At 37.9% G+C, this 22,042-nt stretch overlaps 1 protein-coding gene across 1 annotated transcript; it reads right to left on the bottom strand.

Moving 5' to 3' along the window:
• Window positions 1-1,646: 1,646 nt before the first annotated feature.
• Window positions 1,647-21,066, bottom strand: SPAM1 (sperm adhesion molecule 1). Its single transcript, XM_025865723.2, has 4 exons — window positions 20,952-21,066; window positions 9,017-10,168; window positions 8,051-8,140; window positions 1,647-2,242 (listed from the first exon to the last, which is right to left on the bottom strand). The coding sequence occupies exons 2-4, from the start codon at window positions 9,971-9,973 to the stop codon at window positions 1,667-1,669; spliced, it is 1,623 nt and encodes a 540-aa protein (XP_025721508.1). The 5' UTR covers window positions 9,974-10,168; window positions 20,952-21,066; the 3' UTR covers window positions 1,647-1,666.
• Between the last annotated feature and the right edge of the window lie 976 nt (window positions 21,067-22,042).

Here is a 22,042-nt window from a genome sequence, read left to right as displayed (position 1 = left end):
CAGAGAATAAAGGACAGAGCTAAAGAAAAGAGCAGCATTGGTCTAAGAGGACCCAAATTGTGAAAAGCGGCCATGACAACTCCCACACTTAGAATTCTTTAGTGGTTCCCCCTTGGTTTTTATTTGTTTAATAATAATTAGTGGGCCCCTACTAAGTCCCAGATACTGTTCGTCACACTGTGGATATAGCAGCAAGTCAAATAGACCAAGTGACTTGCCCTCTTGATGCTTACATTATAGGGTGGTGGTGGGGAGTAAAAAGAGTTAAATGTGTCATGCTGTGACACGTGTGCATGGGGAAACAGGGCAGGTTAAGAAGTTTGGGAGTGTCTCCCTTGTAAACTCCAAACTTCTTACTATGGTAGACAAAAGCTTTCACCATTTGGCCCATCATCTACTGTATACCACTGTAAAAACCACACTCAGTGGTCCATCTTTCTGAAGTTCCTTCTGTCTTGTGTCTCCACACTAACTGCTGTTCAGTCTTCAGAGCAGTGGACACATCATCTTTTTCATGGCATCCTTGAAATTTTCTCTGAAACCTTCAACTTCTTATTTGTATGCCAGAGCATGCTGAACTTCTATAATAGCATTTATATCACAGACTATGTTGGCATTTTCCACTTTCAAATATCTGTCTTCTTCAAATGTACAAAAAACTCACTGAGGCAAGACCATGCTACTTCACCTTGAATCTGTGAAACTGAATACTGAGGCTGGCAGAGATTTACTCTCTGCCATGTGAATGGATGTTCAGATGAAATAAGGCCTTTTAAGTACACAAGATTGTCAAAGACCATCAAGAGTGAAAGAAAACTGGGCTATTTTTTATATTTATTCTGAATATCTATTAAACCATGTACAGAGTTGACAGGATAATCACTTTTTAAAGATTACCTTTTTATAAAACATAACTTGAAGAAATTATCAAATGAAATAGCTAAAATCCATAGTTCCATGCTCAAGGCAGACAGGTACACTTGGGATATTGCATTTTAAAAGACAAGGTTTATTACCATAATAATTTCTTGACATTTTTACTGCAAATTACAAACTACTCAGAAAGACATTCATTTGAAGTAAATTGGCATTATTTAAATCTTTACTTTTTTCAGAAATAACACTAGGCCTCTAAGTGTTATAGACCTTACAATCAGTCTAGATTGTCCCAAGAATATAACAGATACCTGTTAGTTCTGTCTATACACCATGGTATGTGAGATACTTGCTGTAGACTCATGGCAATTAGAAAATACAAAGTTAGATATCATCTTACAAAGCAAATTCTATGCAATATTAATAATTAACATTCTACTCTGATTTTCAAAAGCAAAATGTAGTATCAATGGATTTAGTAGTACTGCCCTGACTACAATTTTGAAAATTAAAGATGCTAGCCAACATACTTTGTTTATCAATTAATAATAATCTCAGGTTCAATTTGATCATGAAAAAGCAATCTTTGCTCAAAAAATCAAAATACTATCTTGGCCATGAGTTTTGATTCACATTTCAAATATAAGTCTTTAAGTATATAGGTATTATCACTTGCCTAAAAAAATCTAAGCTAGCTAAACTATTACATACAGAGATGTAAAAGATATTAAAACAAGGTATGTAGACAGAAAATTTAATAAACACCGAGCTTGTACTTGAATAGGTTGTTTTATTGTTTCTTATTTCGAATATATACACTCTGATAGCCCACTTGAGGGGTTTTGGAGTTGGCTCCTACTATCAATCTGGCTTTGAGGCACCTACTAAGATCTTTACCAGGATCACATGGAGACCCTGTGGCAGGTGACATGACAGAAAAGATACTGCTGGAAGTGGCAGATTTCCCCTTCCAGCTAGAAAGATGACCAGTGGGTTCTGAGTTTAGAAAAGCATCTATACAAACATCTCCAGCAACACATACTTTAACAGTATGAATTTCAGTCATATCAGCTCTCTCCTGACAACGGACATTGGCATAACAAGCGCAATAAAATTTGTTGGAAAATTGGTGCAGGTCTTCCAGTGTGGGTTTCCCTTGTACTGTGTATCTTCCACTTTTCTCAAGTTGAATAGCAAAATTCTCTGGGTTCAGGTGAAGATAGTCACTTGAATTCCAATGTTTCCTTATACACACTCCCTGCTCCTGGCAAAGCACTTGGTTACACATTTTGGCTGCTAGGGTGACGTTGATTATGTAAGGATTCAGTTTATTCTTCATGTAGTTGTCTAGCTCTGTGCAAGATTGCTGTAAAATTATAAGAAGGTTAGAATATCAAGGGACAAGTTAGTTCATCTGTGAATTAATTCACTGTTATATGCAAGTTCTAAGGAAGCATGATAAAACAAGACCCAGCAAGAGGCAGGGAATAGTTTACCTTTTTGACCTTATCAAGCAAGATTATTCCGACTGTTTTTGTAACATTTGTAAGTAAGTTTCACATGCCATTTCATGTCAATGAATAATTGACCAGTTGAACCCTAACTTCAAACTAGCCTTGGACTTCTTTAATAATTCATAAACTAATGGGGCAGAATGGTAGAGCAGTTAGAGAATGGTCTCTGGGGCCCATCTTCCCTCATTGATCACAGTTCCATTAATGACTAGCTCTGTGACCGTGGGCATCTTGCAAGCATTCTTAGCTTCCTATCTGGGTGACCTTGGGTGAATCAGTTAACCTGGCTACACTTCAGCTTCATCATTTGTAAAATAAGGATGATTATAGCACTTAACTCAGATGAAAAGATACAGTGTATATAAAAGTGCTTAGCACAGGGCCCAGCATATCACTGGTTAGCCCTCAAGAAATTACAAATAAAGGTAATAAGAATCGTCTTTGTGGGACAAGTTTAAACAGCATAAGAAAGATTTCTCGACTGCTGGCTCAAAACAACAAGATGTTGGTAAATCCATTGATACTACATTTTGCTTTTGAAAATCAGAGTAGAGTGTTAATTATTAATATTGCCTAGAATTTGCTTTGTAAGATGAGGTTCAACTGAGTATACTTTATGTTAAATGTTATGTATAGTTCAAGTTATGGGTGAATTATGACAGCTCTTTTACAAATATACTTATTTGGCAGAGCACAAGTGACAAGTAACGAAAATGATTCATCTTGAGACTGGTGCATTCTAAAACTGGGATGCTGTCTTTTTAAAAACACAGAAGATAGTCACTCGCTTTCTTTCATAATCCATAGTTCCACTGAGTAAGCTGGCTGTGCTAGTCCTCCAGCAGACCAAAGGAAGTGATGGTAGTAGATCAGAAGGCAAGCCAAGGCAGCTTCTACTTGACTCTATCTAATTATATTCCTTGAGGTGATGCCATCGATGGTAGGAAGAATAGGGCCTTCCAAGAATGTCCATACTCTAATGCCCTGGAACCTGTGACTATGTTACCTTGCATGGCAAAAGGAATGTTACACATATGATTGCAGAGAAGAGTATGGACCTTGAGAGATTATCCCAAGTTATCCGGATGGGCTCAATCTAATCACATGAGTCCTTTAAAAATGTAGAAACTTTTCCAGCTTGGATTAAAAAAAAATGAGATGGAAGAAAGAGAACAAATTCAAAAGTAAAGGAGACTCAACCCAGCATTGCTAGCTTTGAAGATAGAGAGGAGAGGGCCAAGAGCTAAAGTATGCAGTGAACTCTGGAAGCTGGAAATGACCCTTAGCCATAGTCAGCCAGAAAATAGACATCTCGTTGCTACAACCACGAGGAAATGAATTCTACCAACAACCCAGATGAGCAAATGAGGATCCTCCCCTGGAAAGGAATGCAGCCCTACCAACATCTTGATTTTAGTCCATTATGACCCATGCTGGACTTCTGAACTACAGAACTATAAGATAATAATTCTCTCGTGTTTAAACTAAGTGTGTTGTCATTATTATGGCAGCAATAGAAAACCTCTTCTTAATCCTAGTTTTGCATGGTGTTTAGAATAAAATTCAACTTCTCCCGACTTATATACAGCCTGATGTGAGGTAACCCTTCCTTCCTCTTGAACACCTACCTCTCCCTTACCCACTCTACCTTAGGCATGCTAGTTGTTTCATAAGCATGGCGGGTTCATTTCAAAGGGCGCTTACTTATTCCCTCTGCTTGGAATGCTCTTTCCTCTAATTTTTAACATGGTCGCTTTATCTTGTCATTCAGAGTGCAGCTTTAATTAAACCTCAGACACCTTTCCTATCTACTCTCTCACATCTGTTTTAATTCTCTGCATAGTACTTATCACATCAAATATTTTTCTTGTTTGTATATTGTTTCCCTCCAACATTAATATAAGCTCCATGAGTGCAGAGACTTTGCCAGTATTCTTCAACACTGTATCCCCTGGGCGCAAGACATATGAGAATTGATACCAAGTTCAGATGACAGTCTGAGTGACCACAGAGACAAGAGCTGGGCAAAAAGAGGAGTAAAGTATGACAATGGTTTGAGAATTGTTAGCCTACACAAGATGTAGTCTTTGGAAGGATCTGAAACGATTTCTAAAAGATAAGGCCTGGTTTATAGCATTTGTCAATTTCCATGGTATAACTACATCTGCCATGGCCAATTTTAAGCTATCAACCTGACATCACTGAGTGATTGGAAATCAAGCACACGTTATGGTAGTATGGTGTGAAGAATCACATCATTACATACTATTTCCACTTATAGATACAATAGATGTAAAATTCCTCAAGAGATAATAATAAAGTGAAGTATGTAACTGATATATTTTGAGTATTTATTATGGGTTTTTTTTAGATTTTATTAATTTATTTGACAGAGAGAGAGAGAGAGAGCACAAGCAGGGGAAGCGGGACAGGGAGAAGCAGGCCCCCCACTGAACAGGGAGCCCGATGCGGGGCTCGATCCCAGGACCCTGGGATCATGACCTGAGCCTAAGGCAGCTGCTTAACCAACTGAGCCACCCAGGTGCCCCGAGTGTTTATTACTTTTGTTTTTGACAGTACTTATTTCATTCTAAGTTTTGGTAATTTAATTTTTAATAATGATTGTGTTAACAACCAGTTCACAAAATTTCTAAATATGTAACAATCAGATCTCATGAGCTGGGACCAGTAGGAGCTGGCTGTCATACCACTGAATCTAATAAAATGGAATGGAAGGAAATAGCTTGCTTACATTTGATAACAATTGTTTTAAGTCAATTTCAGTCATTAAACCTGCAGTTACCAGTTTCTCAAGTTGCCACTGAATCAGAGGAAATAAGATGAGTAATCCATGATTCTATTGATTACAAATGGCATAGAAAAAAGGGGAAGTAATGATAGAACTAGCATTCAGAATCAGCATTTGGGAAAAGTAGCAGAAATACATAAAACAGAGACCACAGGGGGCAATTTCAAGGCAGTGTCATTAGGTAGAAAATAGCCATATTTAAATTGAAGAACTGTCCCTGTATGAAAAATGCTGAAGATGATCTGAGAGTCATGGTTGAAGAATGTAAATCTAAGATTAAAGTGCAATAATAATTAAAAAAAAAAACCAGGTGTGACAATTAAATAGTATGTCATGCCATACTACTAATTGGAGAAAGCCTGATTCACTCCTCATCAGAGTAAGCGTGGAGTTCTCAGTTCTTAAAAAAAAGAAAAAAAAATGGAAGTAGTATGGGAATTTATAAATGATTCCATCAGAGAATTTATAAGATCCTTGAGAAAGGTGTTTACAGATTTGAGAAACAGTGAATGAAAATTAGGAATATATTTGGGAGAATTATAATTCTTAAATGATTTTCTGACATGAAAGATTTTGCAAATGGGACATATGTCTTTCTCCAAACTTACATTATTTCTCTTTGTCAGTGATCAAGCCAGAGATAATAGAGTTCTACCAAATAAGTAGAAGGGCTCAGATTACTTTGAAACAGTCTCATGATGGGAACTACTGTTGAGTACTTTTATAAATGAATTAACAATATAGCGAGTCTATCTGGAGGACGAGAGAATAAAAGGTCTCTTCTGGTCTTAGAGTGCTGTATAAAGTCTCTTCTCTCTAGGTCCTAGGATAAGTCTCCCGGGCCATGAGCTCCATGGGACATTCTCTATGGCACCTAAGTCACTCATATTTCCACATGTTAGAGAAGGAAAAGTTGATCTCCAATTCAGCAGTGTCCATGTGATAGCTTGACTCTTGAGTCAAGAGGATTGAAGAAGTGGGGAAGACAGATCTGATACAGAGGATTAAATGAGGATGAAAATGAAGAGAGAAAAGGATTGGGTGGTGATAGTTAAAGGCTTTTTGAAATAAAGAAAATTCGTTAGGAGGAAATAAAAACAAGTCATCCATGCAGGAAAAAAATGCCATTTTTTCCCAATAAAACAAGTTTTACTCAAAATTTTACGTAAAATAGACAATAGTACATATAACCTATGGAAAATAAAGAGGCATACCTTTTCCTCTCCCTTAGAGAAGTTTTGAACAATTTAGTAATATTTTTAAAAAGTAATTCCCAATTGCCTATGCACCCTTTCCTCACTCCTGGATCCTTTTTCTTCCTCCCTGCCCAGCCCCCACCAAACCATTCCTCCCGAAGTCTTTCCCATCTCAGAGGCCGCTTCCTTCAAGCCAAAAGCCTCGGAGTCATCTTAACCACTTCTCTTGTCCGTCCTACTCATCCGATCCCTCAGTCCAACCTCTCAGTTCTGCTGTTGGGTTATATTCAAACCACGCGCCAGCAGATACGGTCCAAGCCATCGACAGTTTCCTCTCCCTGCTCCTGCTCTTGCCCCTCCACCATTGGATCCTCAGCTCAGCTAAGTAAGAAACGTTTGTCAGAGATTGCAGCTCTTCTGCTCAAGCCTCCTTGCGGCCTTCCGTGTCAGAGTGAAAGCCCCATGGTGGCCTGCGAAGCCCTCCATCTGACCCTCGTATCTTCTCACTGACAGCACTCTTACCCCTTTCTTCCTTGCTCACTGCACTCTGGTCACACCTCCTCCATCTTTTTTTGACGAGCACTTTCCAGCCTGAAGGCTCTTGCACTTACCATCCCTGACTTGGTCCCTTGGAGACTTGGTCCCTGGTTTCCATCAGGTCTCTGCTCCAGCAGCACCTCATCACAGAGGCCTTCTGTGACTGCCCCATCTTAAGCACTGCCATTTTATCTCTGTTTATCCTGCCTACACGGTTTCATTGCTCTTTGTTGCACCTATCACTACCTGACATTATCCTATCTAGATATGTTTTATTTCCACTTGTAAGGATGCAGCTTCATGGTGAAGGCACTTCGCTTCGTTCACTGCTACATTTCTAGCACCTAGAATTATCTGGCACTTAATCATAGGAGATGTTCAATAAACCAAGGGCCAGCAAACGTCTTCTGTATAGGGGCAGACAGTAAATATTTGGGGGTTTTGAATGATACAGTCTCTGCCATAACTATTCAATTATTTCTTCGTACAGCAAAAGCAGCCATAGACACCTAAACTAAGGCGCATGCCTATATTCCACTAAAACTTTACCGGTAGACACTAAAATTTAAATCTTACCTAATTTTCACCTATTATAAATACTATTCTTTTGGAGTTTTTTCCCATCCATTTAAAAGGGTAAAAATCATTCTTGGCCCCTGGCTGTCATTTGCTGACCCTTGTAATAAACTGCCATTGAATGACTAAATGAATAAGTAAAAGAAGTGCTTAATAAACAGTAATGGAATAAATGAAAGAACTGACTATTCTTTCATTGACTAGTTCATGGGTTTTTTGAGAAGAGACATATCACAGTAAAGTACAAAAAGCCAAACACCATGCCAGAACACTGAGTTTGTCATCCTGTTTTTGCCACTTGCTAACCACATAGCCTAGAGAATTTTGGTCAAGTTCACTGAATTTCTGTTTCCTCACCGGAAAACAGGTACAATTTTTTCTGCCTCATAGCATAACCACACAAATGAAGGATGCAACCAGTATTAATTGAGCACCTACTACTGTGTGCCAAGCATAGTACTTATTTTATTATTCAGTACAGCAATCCTCAAAAACATTAAAAGAATACATGTTTTCATCTATTTCCTATCAATTCAACTTACCACATTTTTGGTTAAATTGAGGCTTCCCCATATTATCATTCCAGAGACACCTAGAGAAACTGTTTCACCGATTGTATTCACAAGGTCATCCTGGTGAATGTGACAGAAAGAGTTAACAGAAATAAAATAGAAATGCTGTGCATAAGACAGTAACACCAAAGCTAAGAATTCTGACTTAACAACGATAGTTCAAATATTTCCCCACTATTTCTATTTTTGTTGCCACCACGACCCCACTACAACAAAAATACAGATTTTTTTTTCTGTTATTTTAATTACTTCTCTTGACAAACCCTGTGAAAGAAAAAAAAAGAGGACTGAGTTAATACATTGTCTATGCTACCTAGTTTTTTTGTTGTTAAGATATTATATGATTACATTAAAATGAAATACTTTCTTGAGACACCTGGGTGGCTCAGTCGGTTAAGCGTATGCCTTCAGCTCAGGTCCTGATCCCAGGGTCCTGGGATCGAGTCCCTCATCAGGCTCCTTGCGCAGTGGGGGACCTGCTTCTCCCTCTGCCTGCTGCTCCCCCTGCTTGTGCTCTCTCTCTCTGTCTCTCACAAGTAAATAAATCTTAAAATAAATAAATAGGGGTGCCTGGATGGCTCAGTCGTTAAGCGTCTGCCTTCGGCTCGGGTCATGATCCCAATGTCCTGGGATCGAGCCCCACATCGGGCTCCCTCTCTGCGGGAAGCCTGCTTCTCCCTCTCCCACTCCCCCTGCTTGTGTTCCCTCTCTCGCTGTGTCTCTCTCTGTCAAATAAATGAATAAAAATCTTTAAAAATAAATAAATAATAAAATATATTCTTATTTTGCATTTATATAACAATGCAGAACTACCTGTGTGCATATTCCTAAAGGATGTTAAAAGCCAAATCTCACTCCCTTCAAAAATGATGTTGAATTCCACTAAACGCCTTTTGTGGATACTACTTCATAGGCCTCACACCTTGATTCACTCACCTCAGAAAGATATTTCAAAGACACATCAGTAAAAACTGGACGGGTGTATACAAAAATTGGAAGTGGATGTTTAACACTGGATACTTTAGAAACCCGGATGGTTTCCCAAATACGATTGCGGACATAGAAAGCCGCGTACGGAGAAGATTTTAATTTGCTATTCAGGTAAATGGATGGGAAAAGGGCTGTGCTTTCCTTCCACATCCAGTTGAGTTCGTCATTTCTTCTCTTTTCTAAATCAAAGCAACTTCCATTGTAACCGGGGGTCTTATAATTATGATTGTAACAGTCAGGAAAGAGATAATAACCCCATAAATAATTTGGCCGAAGGAATTTTCCCAGTTTTAAGGTCTCTTGCATGAAACATTTTCCTGCCTTTTCAAAATCTGCTTTGGCTATCTTGGTGGCCTCTGTGGCATTAAGTTCTATATGTTGTTGCTGAGCCAAGTCAATAGACTGGTGCTTGTAAATATCTTTAGGTTTCCAGTTTCTTGCCCAGACAGGCCTCCAGTTTTCCCAGTCAATGACAGCCAGGCCAATGGCGTCTCTTTGTATGTAATGGTCAATATCTTCCTTGGCTTTCTCCAAGTGCTTTTTTAAGTTTCCAGCCTGGGGGATTCCTCCATTCACATTTTTCCCAGTCTTTTCATTTATGTGAGGATAGTAGCCAAGTCTGTCAGCATAAAATAATGTAATGCCTTGTCCTGTGGCACTTTTTTGAGGGCTTCCTACTAAAGAGAAAAGGTTCAGATCTAGCTGCACGTTAAACTTTTTAGCACAAAGTTCAGTTGGGGCATTCCAGCCCCAGAGGAAAGATACATTGGGGATAAAAGGGGGTGCTCTGAACTCCTGAGTCAAGCAACATGGAATCAGAAGGAAGGTGAGCACTGCTTGGGTGATTCCGCTGGACCCCACAAAACTCCTAAAGAAGATACGCTGGAACCTGAGCACACCCATTGCAAAGGTTAATGACTATGAAAATTTCTTCCCAAACACTTCGGCTTGTCTGATATTTCATCCAAGTTCTAAGTACAGAAGAGAGAGAGTGGAATGAAGCCACTTTGGTGGATAAAAGGGTATAATGATCACGTTATTTTAAATATTCTTCTTCTTCATATTTCAAGAATATTTTGCAAGTCGCTTCATCTATAACTGGAAAAAATAAACATAGAATATATTGTTACACTATGTTTCTGTATCAAGACTGTCAACTTTATCAAGTTCTCAACTTGGAAGTGCAGTAGTTTAATTCAGTTTTCCAAGCTGGAGTACTCCTGTGTTTGAATCAATAAAATTATTTTCTCTTCTGTATGATACAGATCCTATAACAGCTTACATTTGTCTCATCTTTCCAAATCATGACTGAGCCTACAAGAGAGGTGAATGTAGCTATTTTTCCTTTTGCCTTCCCGCTTGTGTAGAATGCTATGCAAAGCATTGCCTTAGCAAAGTCTTGTTAAATAGAATTCCAGTTGAACCTCTTATTTTTGTTTCTTGAAAGACCACATTAAAGTGGCATACCAAAAATTGAAAACAACCTCTCATAAAACTATGAGATTTCATCTTTTTTTTTTTTTGAAGGGGGCAGGTAAAGGAGGAGGCAAAAGTCATTTCTCGTCACTTCTCCCAGAAGTACTGTAACAAAAGCGTGCTTGAGACTATTGAATTAACCAAAATCTCCTACTGAGGAACAAGTTTAAGTGTTATTTGGAACTGTGCTCCATCATATCTCAAATTGAATGAAAGATTAAGTAAGAGATGCACTATATTTATAGATACCTGTGTGTACACACACACACACACACACACACACACACACACACACACACGTACATACCCAAAATTTATGTATAGGTACAAAAAATAGGTAAAAAATTTTTTATGAAACAAAATATCTCTTCTTTATACATCTTTGGACAAAGCCTTGGGAGACAGAATTGGGGGCAGACCCGGGTTAGCATCTAGAAAAGCATCTCTTTAGAAGATCTACTAGAGACTTTACATAAGAATCTCATCTCCCAGGAGATCCTGGGTGGCTCAGTTGGTTAAGTAGCTGTCTTCGGCTTGGATCATGATCCCAGGGTCCTGGGATCGAGTCCTGCATCGGGCTCCCTGGTCATTGGAGAGTCTGCTTCTTCCTCTACCCCTCCCCCCTGCTTGTGATCTATCTCTGTCTTGCTTTCTCTCTGTCAAATAAATAAAATCTTTTTTAAAAAAATAAAAAAAAAGAATCTCGTCTCCTTAGAATATCTTATCTGACTTAACTCCAGATAATTAGCATCTCTCCACTAGTATGTATAAGGCCTGTTCTCAATTTATACCTATTAGATTACTTCTCAAATGTCCTTTCTCCCCATGTCTGGATAATAGCTTCCTAAAGCACTCCTGCTAAGCCTTTGGTACCCCCCGCCCCAATTCCAAATAGTAGTATTTGCCCAGAAGTCCTTTCAGGGTCCAACCACCCAACTTGTGTTCAGTGGCGTCCAGGCCAGAAGCCTGTTGGTTTTAATGTCTTCCTAGAGCATTGGCAAGTCAATAACATTCCTTAAAAAAAAAAAATCAATGTATCTCAGAATTAATTTAAAAGCTCAAGATTTGAAGACATCCAAAATCCTTTTAATTAACTTTTATTCTTGTTTTAAAGAAATTTTATCACTAAAAATGCATGTTAGTTAAAACCTATGAACCAGGAATGTTTTGTCTGAGAATTGGTCCAAAATTATTTTGTAATAAAAAACAACATAGGTAGATATAGATACTTAAAATGTATCATTTACCACTATGTATTGTTGTGTCTAAATCAGAACAGGAGAAAATATTAAAAGCAAACAATGATGAGATGCTTAAGCAGACATCAGAGCTAGTTATAAAGATAGTTAAGTAACATGTAAAGATGCTTGCCTAAAATACTAGTAAGCAGGGACCAACTAGCTCCTTGCCTTGATGCTACTGAAGACAAGCAGTTTTTTGAGATATACAGAAACGTAAGCACATGCTTAAGGAGTTAAAGAAAATCCAGAGATATAAAAGAATATTCATATTTCCTGAGGGTCCATTACATATTTTTGATCTTCTAATTTTCTTCCATTCAACTACCATATAGTTTCTCAAATAAAAACTGGGAGAAAAATAAAATTTAAGGCTAGAATTTTGTTTGCCAGAACAGATTTGAAGCTCAGCTTCTCCTTAGTGGCAAGAGGAAAAATAACCATCCACTTTCTTACTGTTTATTCACTAGGATGCTTGTTCAAGGGGTTCTCCTTTTACCTTTTTTTTTTTTTTTAAAGAGAGAGAGTGTGCGCATAAGCATGCGAGTGTGGTGGGAGGGGCAGAGGGAGAGGAAGAGAGAGAATCCCAAGCAGACTGCAGATGAGTGGAGCCTGACATGGGGTTCTATCTCATGACCCATGAGATCACAGCCTGAGCTGAAATCATGAGTCGGACACTTAAGTGACTGAGCCAACCAGGCACCCCTCATTTTACTTTTTGAAGGAGTTGGTGGTTGGAATTTTTGAGGTAAGGAGAAGACAGTCACAGACAGAAAAAGCTAAACAAAACAGCTGAATTCCTTGGCTTAATTCTAAGCTCTTCTTTTCTACAACAAATGCTTTCTTTCTAGAAAATCATAATTAACAGATGTAGAAGTCAGTCACAGGACTGTCTTCAGAATCCACTCTTCTGGTATTCTTACTTCCTATAAGGAGTCCATGTATATTATCTCAATGGAATTAAGAACTGAATTTAGATACAATCCTCTCACTATTAAAATTGTTACAGATTTTGAATATAAATTATTATTATAAATATAAAGGTGAACATTCAGAATAGTGGACAAATAGTGAGAAAGCCAAGATTATAACTTTGGTAAAAGCTCAGTGAGGACTGAAGGGAGGGACAGAGTGGAGAGTCCCAAGGTTTAAGATGTCTTTCCCCAGCACCTCCGAGGTGCCCATTACACTACTGCCCCCAGAACAACTGAACATGATAAAGGCATGGTTATAATACTCATCAAATGGCCCCTAGCCTCAGGATGCTGTAGGTAACTTTAATGTATCTAAATTACCTCTGTAAATACTTCAGGAATCATTCGTTAATATGAAAAATAAAAAGCAAAACTTCACATGAGCAGCTGGCCCCAAATTTATTGCCTTGGTACCCCTGGTATACTAATTACATTTGGTAGGCTGTGTATTATTTCTGAAGTACTACTTGGTCTCTAATTTCAAGTCAAAGGTTGACTTCTACCTCCAGTTACAAGTCATATTAAATCTAAGCTGAGTTCTGAGCAAACTTAAGAGACCAGCATAATATCCCCAAAGCAGAAAAATCTATGTGCAATTTTCTTCTCTTAAAGCAAAAATTTATTCATGCTTTCAGGAAAGAAAGGAGCCTTCAAACAAGATTTTTTTTTTGTAGGAAATTTCTTATTAAGCTATGATGTTTTATAAATAACTTGCCCAGAAATAGATATGATGATAAACTTGATTAAACAAGAGAAGTTAAGGGACACCTGGGTGGCTCAGTTGGTTAAGCATCTGCCTTCGGCTCAGGTCATGATCCCAGGGTCCTGGGATGGAGTCCCACATCGGGCTCCTTGCTCAGCGGGGAGCCTGCTTCTCCCTCTGCCTGCCACCCCCCCGCTTGTGCTCTCTCTCTCTCTCTGACAAATAAATAAATAAAATCTTTAAAAAATAAACAAAACAAGTTAATATTGTTTTTGGTGGCATTCCATCAACTCCTTCCTTCCCCTTTTCCTTTATTATTATTATTATCATCATCATTATTCCTCTCCTCTGGTTCCTTCTCCTACTCTTGTCTTAACTTTGTCAGTGTCTCCCACAGATAATTTTTTCACAGGCTGGAACTCCTCAAGGCTAAAGAAATTGCTCATTCCTGGGACCCATGGCTGGTTCAGTCGGTAGAGCATGTGACCCTTGATCTTAGGGTTGTAAGTTTGAGGCCCACATTGGGTGTAGAGATTACTTAAAAATAAAATCTTTTAAAAAAAAAGAAAAAGAAATTGCTCATTCTTAATCTGTGTATCTACTACTAAGCACTAAGTGCCAGACTACTCCCACTAACGAGGTAGCTTTCAAAACATGGCATGTTACAGAACTAATTCTTCTTCACAGATACCATATCTGATTATCCTGATCAGGCTATGCAGTAGAAAGAAAAAAAGACAACTTATTTTTGAAGCAAAATTTTAAAAGTTTCCTCTGAAATGTCAGCAGGTCAGAAATTGCTCCAGAAAAATCTAAATGCTCTTCAGTATTCAACGTGTTGGGTGAGAAAAAGCAGCTCTTTGCCCAGTCAGTTATGGAATTAAGGAAAGACCTAATCTTTTGAAATGTTATTATGTGATGGAGGAAGGGGCACGTGTGTGTGTGTGTGTGTGTGTGTGTGTATGTGTGCATTGAATCCCAGCAAATTCAAGTGCCTTATAGTAGCAAAAAAGATTGGTAAGGATGGCAAATTAACACCAAAATGCTATAAATTTTTTATTAGCATTTGAAATAAGTTTAAGAACCCAATGGTAAAACAAATCCTGATTACAGTTGTTTTGATTATTAACCATTTTGTTAAATTAATAAAAGAGTTCTGTCGTGTAATATAGATGAAGAATGAATTGGTTTCAAGGAAGTACAGCATTTATGGTAAAAGTAATTTCTCGTTACCAAATTAAAATGAATTTATATTTTCAAAGTGATTAAGAAGCCATGTTTGACATTTGTTCGTTATAGGAAAATACTCGTTTTCGGAATCCTGTTCCTTTCTCTAAGGTGGGAAGGGGGAGGGGAGAGGAGAAAAAAGAGAACCAAATAAATAACAAAATCCCTCAAAAGCAGTTCCCAAAATCAAATTTTATTTAATTGCTATTGTAGAACATAGAGATATAATTTATACATGTTCATTTTATGTCATAAAATTTTGTCCTGTTGGGCCATGATATAATTAGAAAGCAATACATCTAAGGAGCTAGAAAACCACATGATTAAACATGAATTGTAAATATCGAAGCCTTAAGCAAGTTATATTGATAAGGTGTAAAAGATATTAATATTTCAGCTTTTGAAAATGCAAGATAGTTCCAGAGCAAGAGTGTTTAATTGAAAATAAGAAAGTAATTCATCTCACTCTTAGAAGGAAATTCCTATGGAAAGAAGGTGAAGGTGCCTATAATAACATTCTGTGTCCGTAATGTCTTTATAGACCTGAGAGGCCTTATAAAAGAAGGTACATAATATACCCTTAATTGTTGGATTAGGTTGTTGTTCAAATTTCCAAGCCACTTAATTGATACTCAATAGATACTTACATGAGATAATTAGTTAATTAAATGAATGAACTTGATATACTTTGAATTTCAGTAAACTCAAAATTACAGCCTGAAGATGTTTGAACAAAATCAAAATATGTCACCCAGAATCCACAGAGCTGTCAAAGGAAAACCAGAACAGTAGGGTAGAACTGGACTCAATTCCAAATACAAGAAAAAGTGGGACTTTATAGCCAAAGAGCAAAGTTGGAACGGGCCGGGGGGGGAGGGTGGTGTCTGTGGATGGAAAATTACTAAGAGGGAACATCAGGGGTAAGGGAAGATTTTGGCTAAACTGACCTAACAGGATTCTTGCTAAAGTCAGGCCAGGGGGATCAGGCAAAACCAGGGGGACAGTAGAAGATAGGAAACCTAATCAGATATCCAAGGTGACCAGATAGGGAGGATGGGAATTCTTGCTAAACTGAATTAACAGGATTCTTGCTAGAACTAGATTCTACAGGGAAGGATACAGAAGCCCAGCGTTTTGAGGCTTAGTCAGAGTTCAGGGGCACCTGGGTGGCTCAGTCATTACGCGTCTACCTTCAGCTCAGTTCGTGATCCCAGGGTCCTGGGATGGAGCCCTGCATCAGGCTCCCTTCTCTGTGGGAAGCCTGCTTCTCCCTCTCCCACTCCCCCTGCTTGTGTTCCCTCTCTCGCTCTGTCTCTCTGTCAAATAAATGGATAAAATCTTTAAAAAAATATCTTTAAAAAAAAAAGAGAGAGAGAGAGAGAGTTCAATGAGCCTGATTGGCTTGGTCAATAGAGAATCTTTGTCAGTCCCCACTATGGTGCATGCTGGATGAGTTAATCATTTAATTAAGTAAATAAACTCAATGTACTCTGAATTTCAGTAAACTCAAAATTGTGGCTTATGGTACCACTTTAAGATGAAAATGTTCAAATAAAAAACAAAGTATAGCATCCAGAAGCCACAGAGTTCAAACATTACTCAGAAGACAGTTATGTCTTCTATAGCCAAGCGTGAGGCACTGACACACCCAGATATGACTGAAACTAAGTACTTGAATAATTGAATGCAGTCTTTAAGAGTCTCTAAAATCCTAGAGGCTAGTTAACACAATAACCTCACTAGGGATACTCTCTGCAATACCATTTGTCAAGCCCCAGACTGAGCTTAGTAATGCCTGACTTGCAGGCAACCCAACATCCCACCATCATAAACCTGGGACCAGTCGTAGTTCTTCTGTAATTAGAGTGTCTCAGCTGCCTCGTACAAATAGGCAAAAAGCCTTAGTATCACTCAAGTCAAAGTTTAGGAGTAACAAGCACCTCCACGATAACTAGAGCCTTGCACAATGAAGTTCACAAAGGTATACCAGCTATGATATGGGCTATGAGTTTACAACTGGTCTTCTGTTAGCAATAACTAATGTTTCTCTTCCCTTGACCAGTCATACGACTTTTGGGTTTTTGTGTCTCTGAATTGTCAAAGTCATAGTTACTAAATCTACATGTGGGATTATATCAAAGATCCAAATGGCCACTACAGTCTAATACAAACAGAAAACACCTATTTGCTCATAAATGTCCTTTGTTCAAAGGCAGTAGGGACCTAACTGCATCGAATGTGATTAAGCACATTTGCAAATGCATTGAAAACAAACATATGAGCGCAGTTTCAAAAGACAATACAAAAGATGTTTTCCTTCTTATCAATTTGTTGGGCGCCTATAGAAATACAAGGCTCCTAAATGCTGCACGTAGGATGCAGACTGTTTTTTTCTTCTTAGGATAGAAGACTGATTCAAAAATCTTGTCAGAGTTTTAAGTGATTTAATATTTATCTTCCTAAAAACACATCTTCTACAGTCCACCTTAAGAATGTACATTTTGTGAAAGCAAAACGATGGTTGAAGTCTCAAGCAAGCAAATGTCTTCCCAACCTATTCATTTCTTTCTCCACTTGTAAGGAATATGTGGCAACTCAGTTTAGTCCAGCTTTTCAGCCAGCATCTAAAATAAAATAAAACTCAAATCTTTCATTACCCATGGGAAAGTCCCTCTTCCTTTGAGAAAGAAGAGTTTTGTGGTGACAGGCTCTTGTAGACCATATGCATTCCATATGAGAATTATATATGTTTCATTCCAGTGGGATCCTGCCTTGCAAGTCTTGTACAAATCTCTTTGCCCTGGATCTTTAAAAATCTATTCGGAGCATAGAGATATATCTCTCAGTGACTGCTCCCACTGTGTAGCCTTTCCAAACACAACTGACTATTGAAGTGTTCATTTCTGATTGCCACCAAGGAGAGTTTTAATGTATAAAGTCTCTCATAAAAATTCTACTTATTTCTTAGTACCAGTCACAGTTTGTGTTCAAATTTGAAATAAGTCTATCTTTCTCACTAAACTGTGAGCTCAATACTGTGTCCCCAGTTCCCAGTACTATGCCTGGTACGCAGTAGAAGGTCCAAAAGTACTTAATTGTCTGGGTGAATGAGTGAATCTATCCATCAATTAATTCTTTGATCAGATTATTTTTTCCTTCTCCCCAGTTTCACTAAATTATTTTAAATTTCCTACCATTCTCCCAAAGCACAAGTTCACCTATTGGATAAAATCCAATTTATTTTATCCTAAACATTAACAAGATAAGGAGTTAAAACAGTTGAAGAAATAACAGTAGCTACTGTGACCTCACATTGTGGCATGGAAAGTAAGTTTTATCTCAGAAATTATAATTAGCAGGGATTTTTAAGATTACTAATTCAAATCTAATCCTATTCTCTCAGGAGGGTCCCTAACTGCGACCATGCTCTCCAGCTAATGATGTGCTATAGCTCAAGATTAGAACAAATATGCCACAGAGCATCACTATTTATTGGTGTCTCCCTTTGCAATGACTCTTCTCTCCTCATACATCCACTTTTAATTTTTTTCTTCCTATCTTAACTGAGTCTTCCATCTGCCAATGGGACCTGAAGCTTGGACACCCACAGCTAAAGGGATTAAGGAGCCCAGAACCAGAAAAGGATTGAGACGTTATTCCCATTTTTAGTTCCATCATGCAAGAACTAGAAGATTCGAATTAATCTATCTTTAGGTATTAACTTTTTAAAAGTATATTGGTGATACCTAGATCAATCTCACTCCCAGAGATGCTGGGATGATATGTGAAATGATATCTATGAAGTATTTTTTACAAGAAGCTATGCAAATCTAGGGTGCAGTATTATTGCCCCTGGACTACCTATATTATGAAATCTTGCTTATTATGGTTCATTTGCATTTACCCCAAACTATAAGATAGCTGTAGTAAGGTGTGGAGACAGTAGTTTTTGACTTATAGCAACCCGAAAAGTCAATATATATAATTAGATTAGGGGTATCTCTAGAAAAATTTAGGGATTGCGAATTCCTAGTCCAAGGATGCCAAAGAAATGTTTACTGGGGATGCTGAAATTTTTAGAGGACACGGAGAAGTTTGGGGGTAATAGCGGGACTCTAACTCCTCTTTAGAGAGCGTGCTCAGTGAAAAAGGCAGAAGGGAAGAAGAAGACTCATAGAAGCAAAATTTACTTCAAATTGTAGAAATTCAGTAAAAGTTGTATTTATTTACAATTAAGTTGCCCCCTTATCTTCACCTAGAGGTTGGGAGGTTGCTGCTGTTCGGCCTTGACGGAGATCACATGCTTCTAATTCAAGGAAATAGGAGAGCCCAGATAATGCCTCCACAGTGAAATCACCTCTGGCCTAAACCTAACTACAAAGAGCATTGCTGAGCAAGGGTGAAACATCACCTAAGCCTTTTAGGTGCATCTTAGGCCAAAATGGAGAGTAGTTGTGAGCATGATTATCTAAGAAAGTGATGTTGGAGAGGCTTATTTCTAGCATTTTTTCCCCCAAGTTCAGGCCACAGACTATTAGTGGGCCATAAAACTGATTTAATTGGTTGTAATGAGCATTTTTTAAAAAAGAAGTGAAATTGACTATCATAGAGTGGATTGGCTAGGCTAGGCTAGAGCAGGGCAGGACAGAATCAGAAGCACAAGAATAACATCATCACATATAGTAAACAGATTATTTTATGAACCTTTTCTGTCTGTTATATATTTACAAATGCATGCACTGAGTCACAACATAAAATGTATTTTTTACTGTGGCACAAACGGGTCAAGCCACTCTGATTGCAGAAGCGTTGGAGTCTGAAGTACCTGGGTTTTGAGTGCTGAGAATAGGCCCTTGCTTATTAAGTGGACTCCAACAAGTTCTCAAATCTCATTAATTTAATTTCTTCAGCAACCAGAGTAGAATTCTGATCTGTCTGAAGATTCCTTAAAGTAATGTCTATAAATGACTAAACTGCTATAAAGGCTCCCACGTGCATGTAAAAATATTAAATAAAGTTTGTATGTTTTTCTCATGTTAATCTGTCTTTTGTCAGTTCAACTCACATGCTCCAGGTGCAGAATCTAACAGGGTTAAGGCAAGTTCTTTTTTCTCCCATACACCTGACCCAGAGTAAATACCAAATAAATGTAAGTTGTTCCTGTTATTATTAATAATATCCCTTGCCTCCACCCTCTTGTATGAAAGACAGGGAAAAGCATTAACAAAAGAAGGCGAAGTCCAAGACTATTTCATGATTCATAGACCTGCTAGCATTAAAGCTTCCCTAGGAAATTAAAAAAAAATTTTTTTTACTCTAAATATGTGAGCATTATGGAATTGTTCTGATAGAACTGAGATACTCAACAAATTCATACCGCCATGGAGCCAGATCTGATGATGGCATTCATCAGCAATGGTGTTCATCAGCACACAGCGTGATCTGAGAGGGAACCTACATGAGAAAATCTTCATGGATCATGACTCTATCAGCAGATCAGACTGGCCTTCATGTGCCTTGCATTAATTTGGCTGTGACTGCTTCTTGGCATCTTATGGAGGAGTCCACTAAGAAAGCAACCTTTTCAAGCTCAGACTTCAAACTCTTCACTCAGCCCGATGGAAATATTTTTCTAACTTGTCAAATGTGATTTATCCAGACAGTTTTCAGCCTTTATATCGGATTAGTGGAATAAGTAAGTGACATATAAATAAGTGACATTTAAAACGAATAATAGCAAAAATTATTAATATAGAATTCAGATATCTCTATAGTGTTCGGTGATTATATATTAGTTTGGCTGAATGAGCTGGCTCTGCTTCCATTTCACAAAAGAGGAGGAAGAGCCGTTACCAAAACTCAAAGAAGTGATGGTTAACAAAATTATTTCTCAGCATCAAATTTCCTTTGGCTCTTAGCATGTTTATTACCTCTACGAGGTACAAGAACTCACTAATAATCATTATGGTTGTTATTAAAATAAACAATACATCTAACATATCACATATATCAAAATGTGTGACCGATGCTATCCAAAAAGAAAAATTAATTACAAAGTCAGCCTTCCAATGCCATTCGAAAGATGGCATTAGAAAGATCTAATGCCATTAGAAAGATCCATTAGTACCTAGACTTATCTGTGCCCCCCTACACTCTTCCATAAAAACCTGAGCACATTTACCCTTGTCAATGAGAAGAGCAGGCAGTTGTACTTATCTCTTCACCAAGAGCAGAGGAGAGCAGAAGTACCCTATGGTTCTCACCTGAGACAGGGGAAACAGGAACTCAGAGTGACGGGCGACTAAGGATCCGGCTAATTTATGAAGGGATGGGAGTGTCCCTAAGACTCACCTACTGGGAGATGGCTCAAGGAAAAAAAGGAATTCTGAGAGAATGGGGAAATCAGAATTTCTGCAGCAGAGATTCTGCTTTAGAATTTTTGAAGCATTTGGACCAACTATGAAGTTGGGGGATGGACCAAGTATGAGGGTGGGGATGGGGACAAGATCTTTATAAGACCTACTATTTTGCTACCAAAAAAAAAAAAAAAAAGCACAAAACAGAATAGACAGATAACAAGATAACTTCAAAGATTTAAAAAGAAACTTCCAAGGCACGTGTTCACTTGTCAACATAATTACAGGGCAGTGAGTCTCTCGAGGTTGAATCTAATTCGTACTTTAGTTACTTAATGAATGTTTATAATTTTGAGAAAAAAATATTGTTTTTATTCAATTGTGTATGGCTCATTTAATTCTTAACTTGCAATAGCTACAGTTTTAAAAATCCAAAATATAAGTAATATTTATTGGTCACCTAAACTGCTTTCAACAAATGTGCAATATTTGTTATATTTTTAAATGTTAACACGAGTACAGCAAGCCTTTCATTAAAATGTCCTTAAGAGACAGTGTTTACAGGAAGGCAGTTTCAACCAATCTTTAAAATCAATCAACAACTAATTAGGAAGTCATCTAAGGGTTTTTAGTTAACAGTTATGGTATTTGAACGTCTCTGTAACACTCTGGGGTAAGAATTACCATCCTCATTTTCTAAATGAGGAAGTAAGCATTAGCAAAACTTAAACAATTTGCCCACCAACCCAGTTCTAGCTAATTCTGAAAATCTTGCTCTTTACAATGTCCTCTACTGGACAGGTCACTATTATTACAGAGATGAAAATATAAAACAGGATATTTTCTGAGAAGGGAGACTGAATATTTTAATTGTCTCAGACACATGTAGATATGGACATACTTCCCCTGGCATAATTAATCATCATAATTTGCTATTAGAATCAACTCACTTGAGAAAAAAGGAATTAAAGCCCAATCTAAATATCTTCAAAGGTGTG

The sequence above is a fragment of the Callorhinus ursinus genome, unplaced genomic scaffold (genome assembly GCF_003265705.2).
Source record: "Callorhinus ursinus isolate GAN/ISIS: 27379988/994484 unplaced genomic scaffold, GSC_fseal_2.0 scaffold12, whole genome shotgun sequence".
Lineage (NCBI taxonomy): Eukaryota > Metazoa > Chordata > Mammalia > Carnivora > Otariidae > Callorhinus > Callorhinus ursinus.
Note: the sequence above shows the minus strand (reverse complement) of the source record. Positions and strands in the feature narration are given on the sequence as shown.

Excerpts from the sequence above, each read along its gene's own strand:
- SPAM1 (XM_025865723.2), bottom strand. The coding sequence starts at position 9,973 with ATGGGTGTGCTCAGGTTCCAGCGTATCTTCTTTAGGAGTTTTGTGGGG. Across the intron at positions 8,141-9,016 it reads CTTTGAAATATCTTTCTGAG|GATGACCTTGTGAATACAAT; the intron begins GTGAGTGAATCA and ends CACATTCACCAG. Across the intron at positions 2,243-8,050 it reads TCAATTTAACCAAAAATGTG|CAATCTTGCACAGAGCTAGA; the intron begins GTAAGTTGAATT and ends ATAATTTTACAG.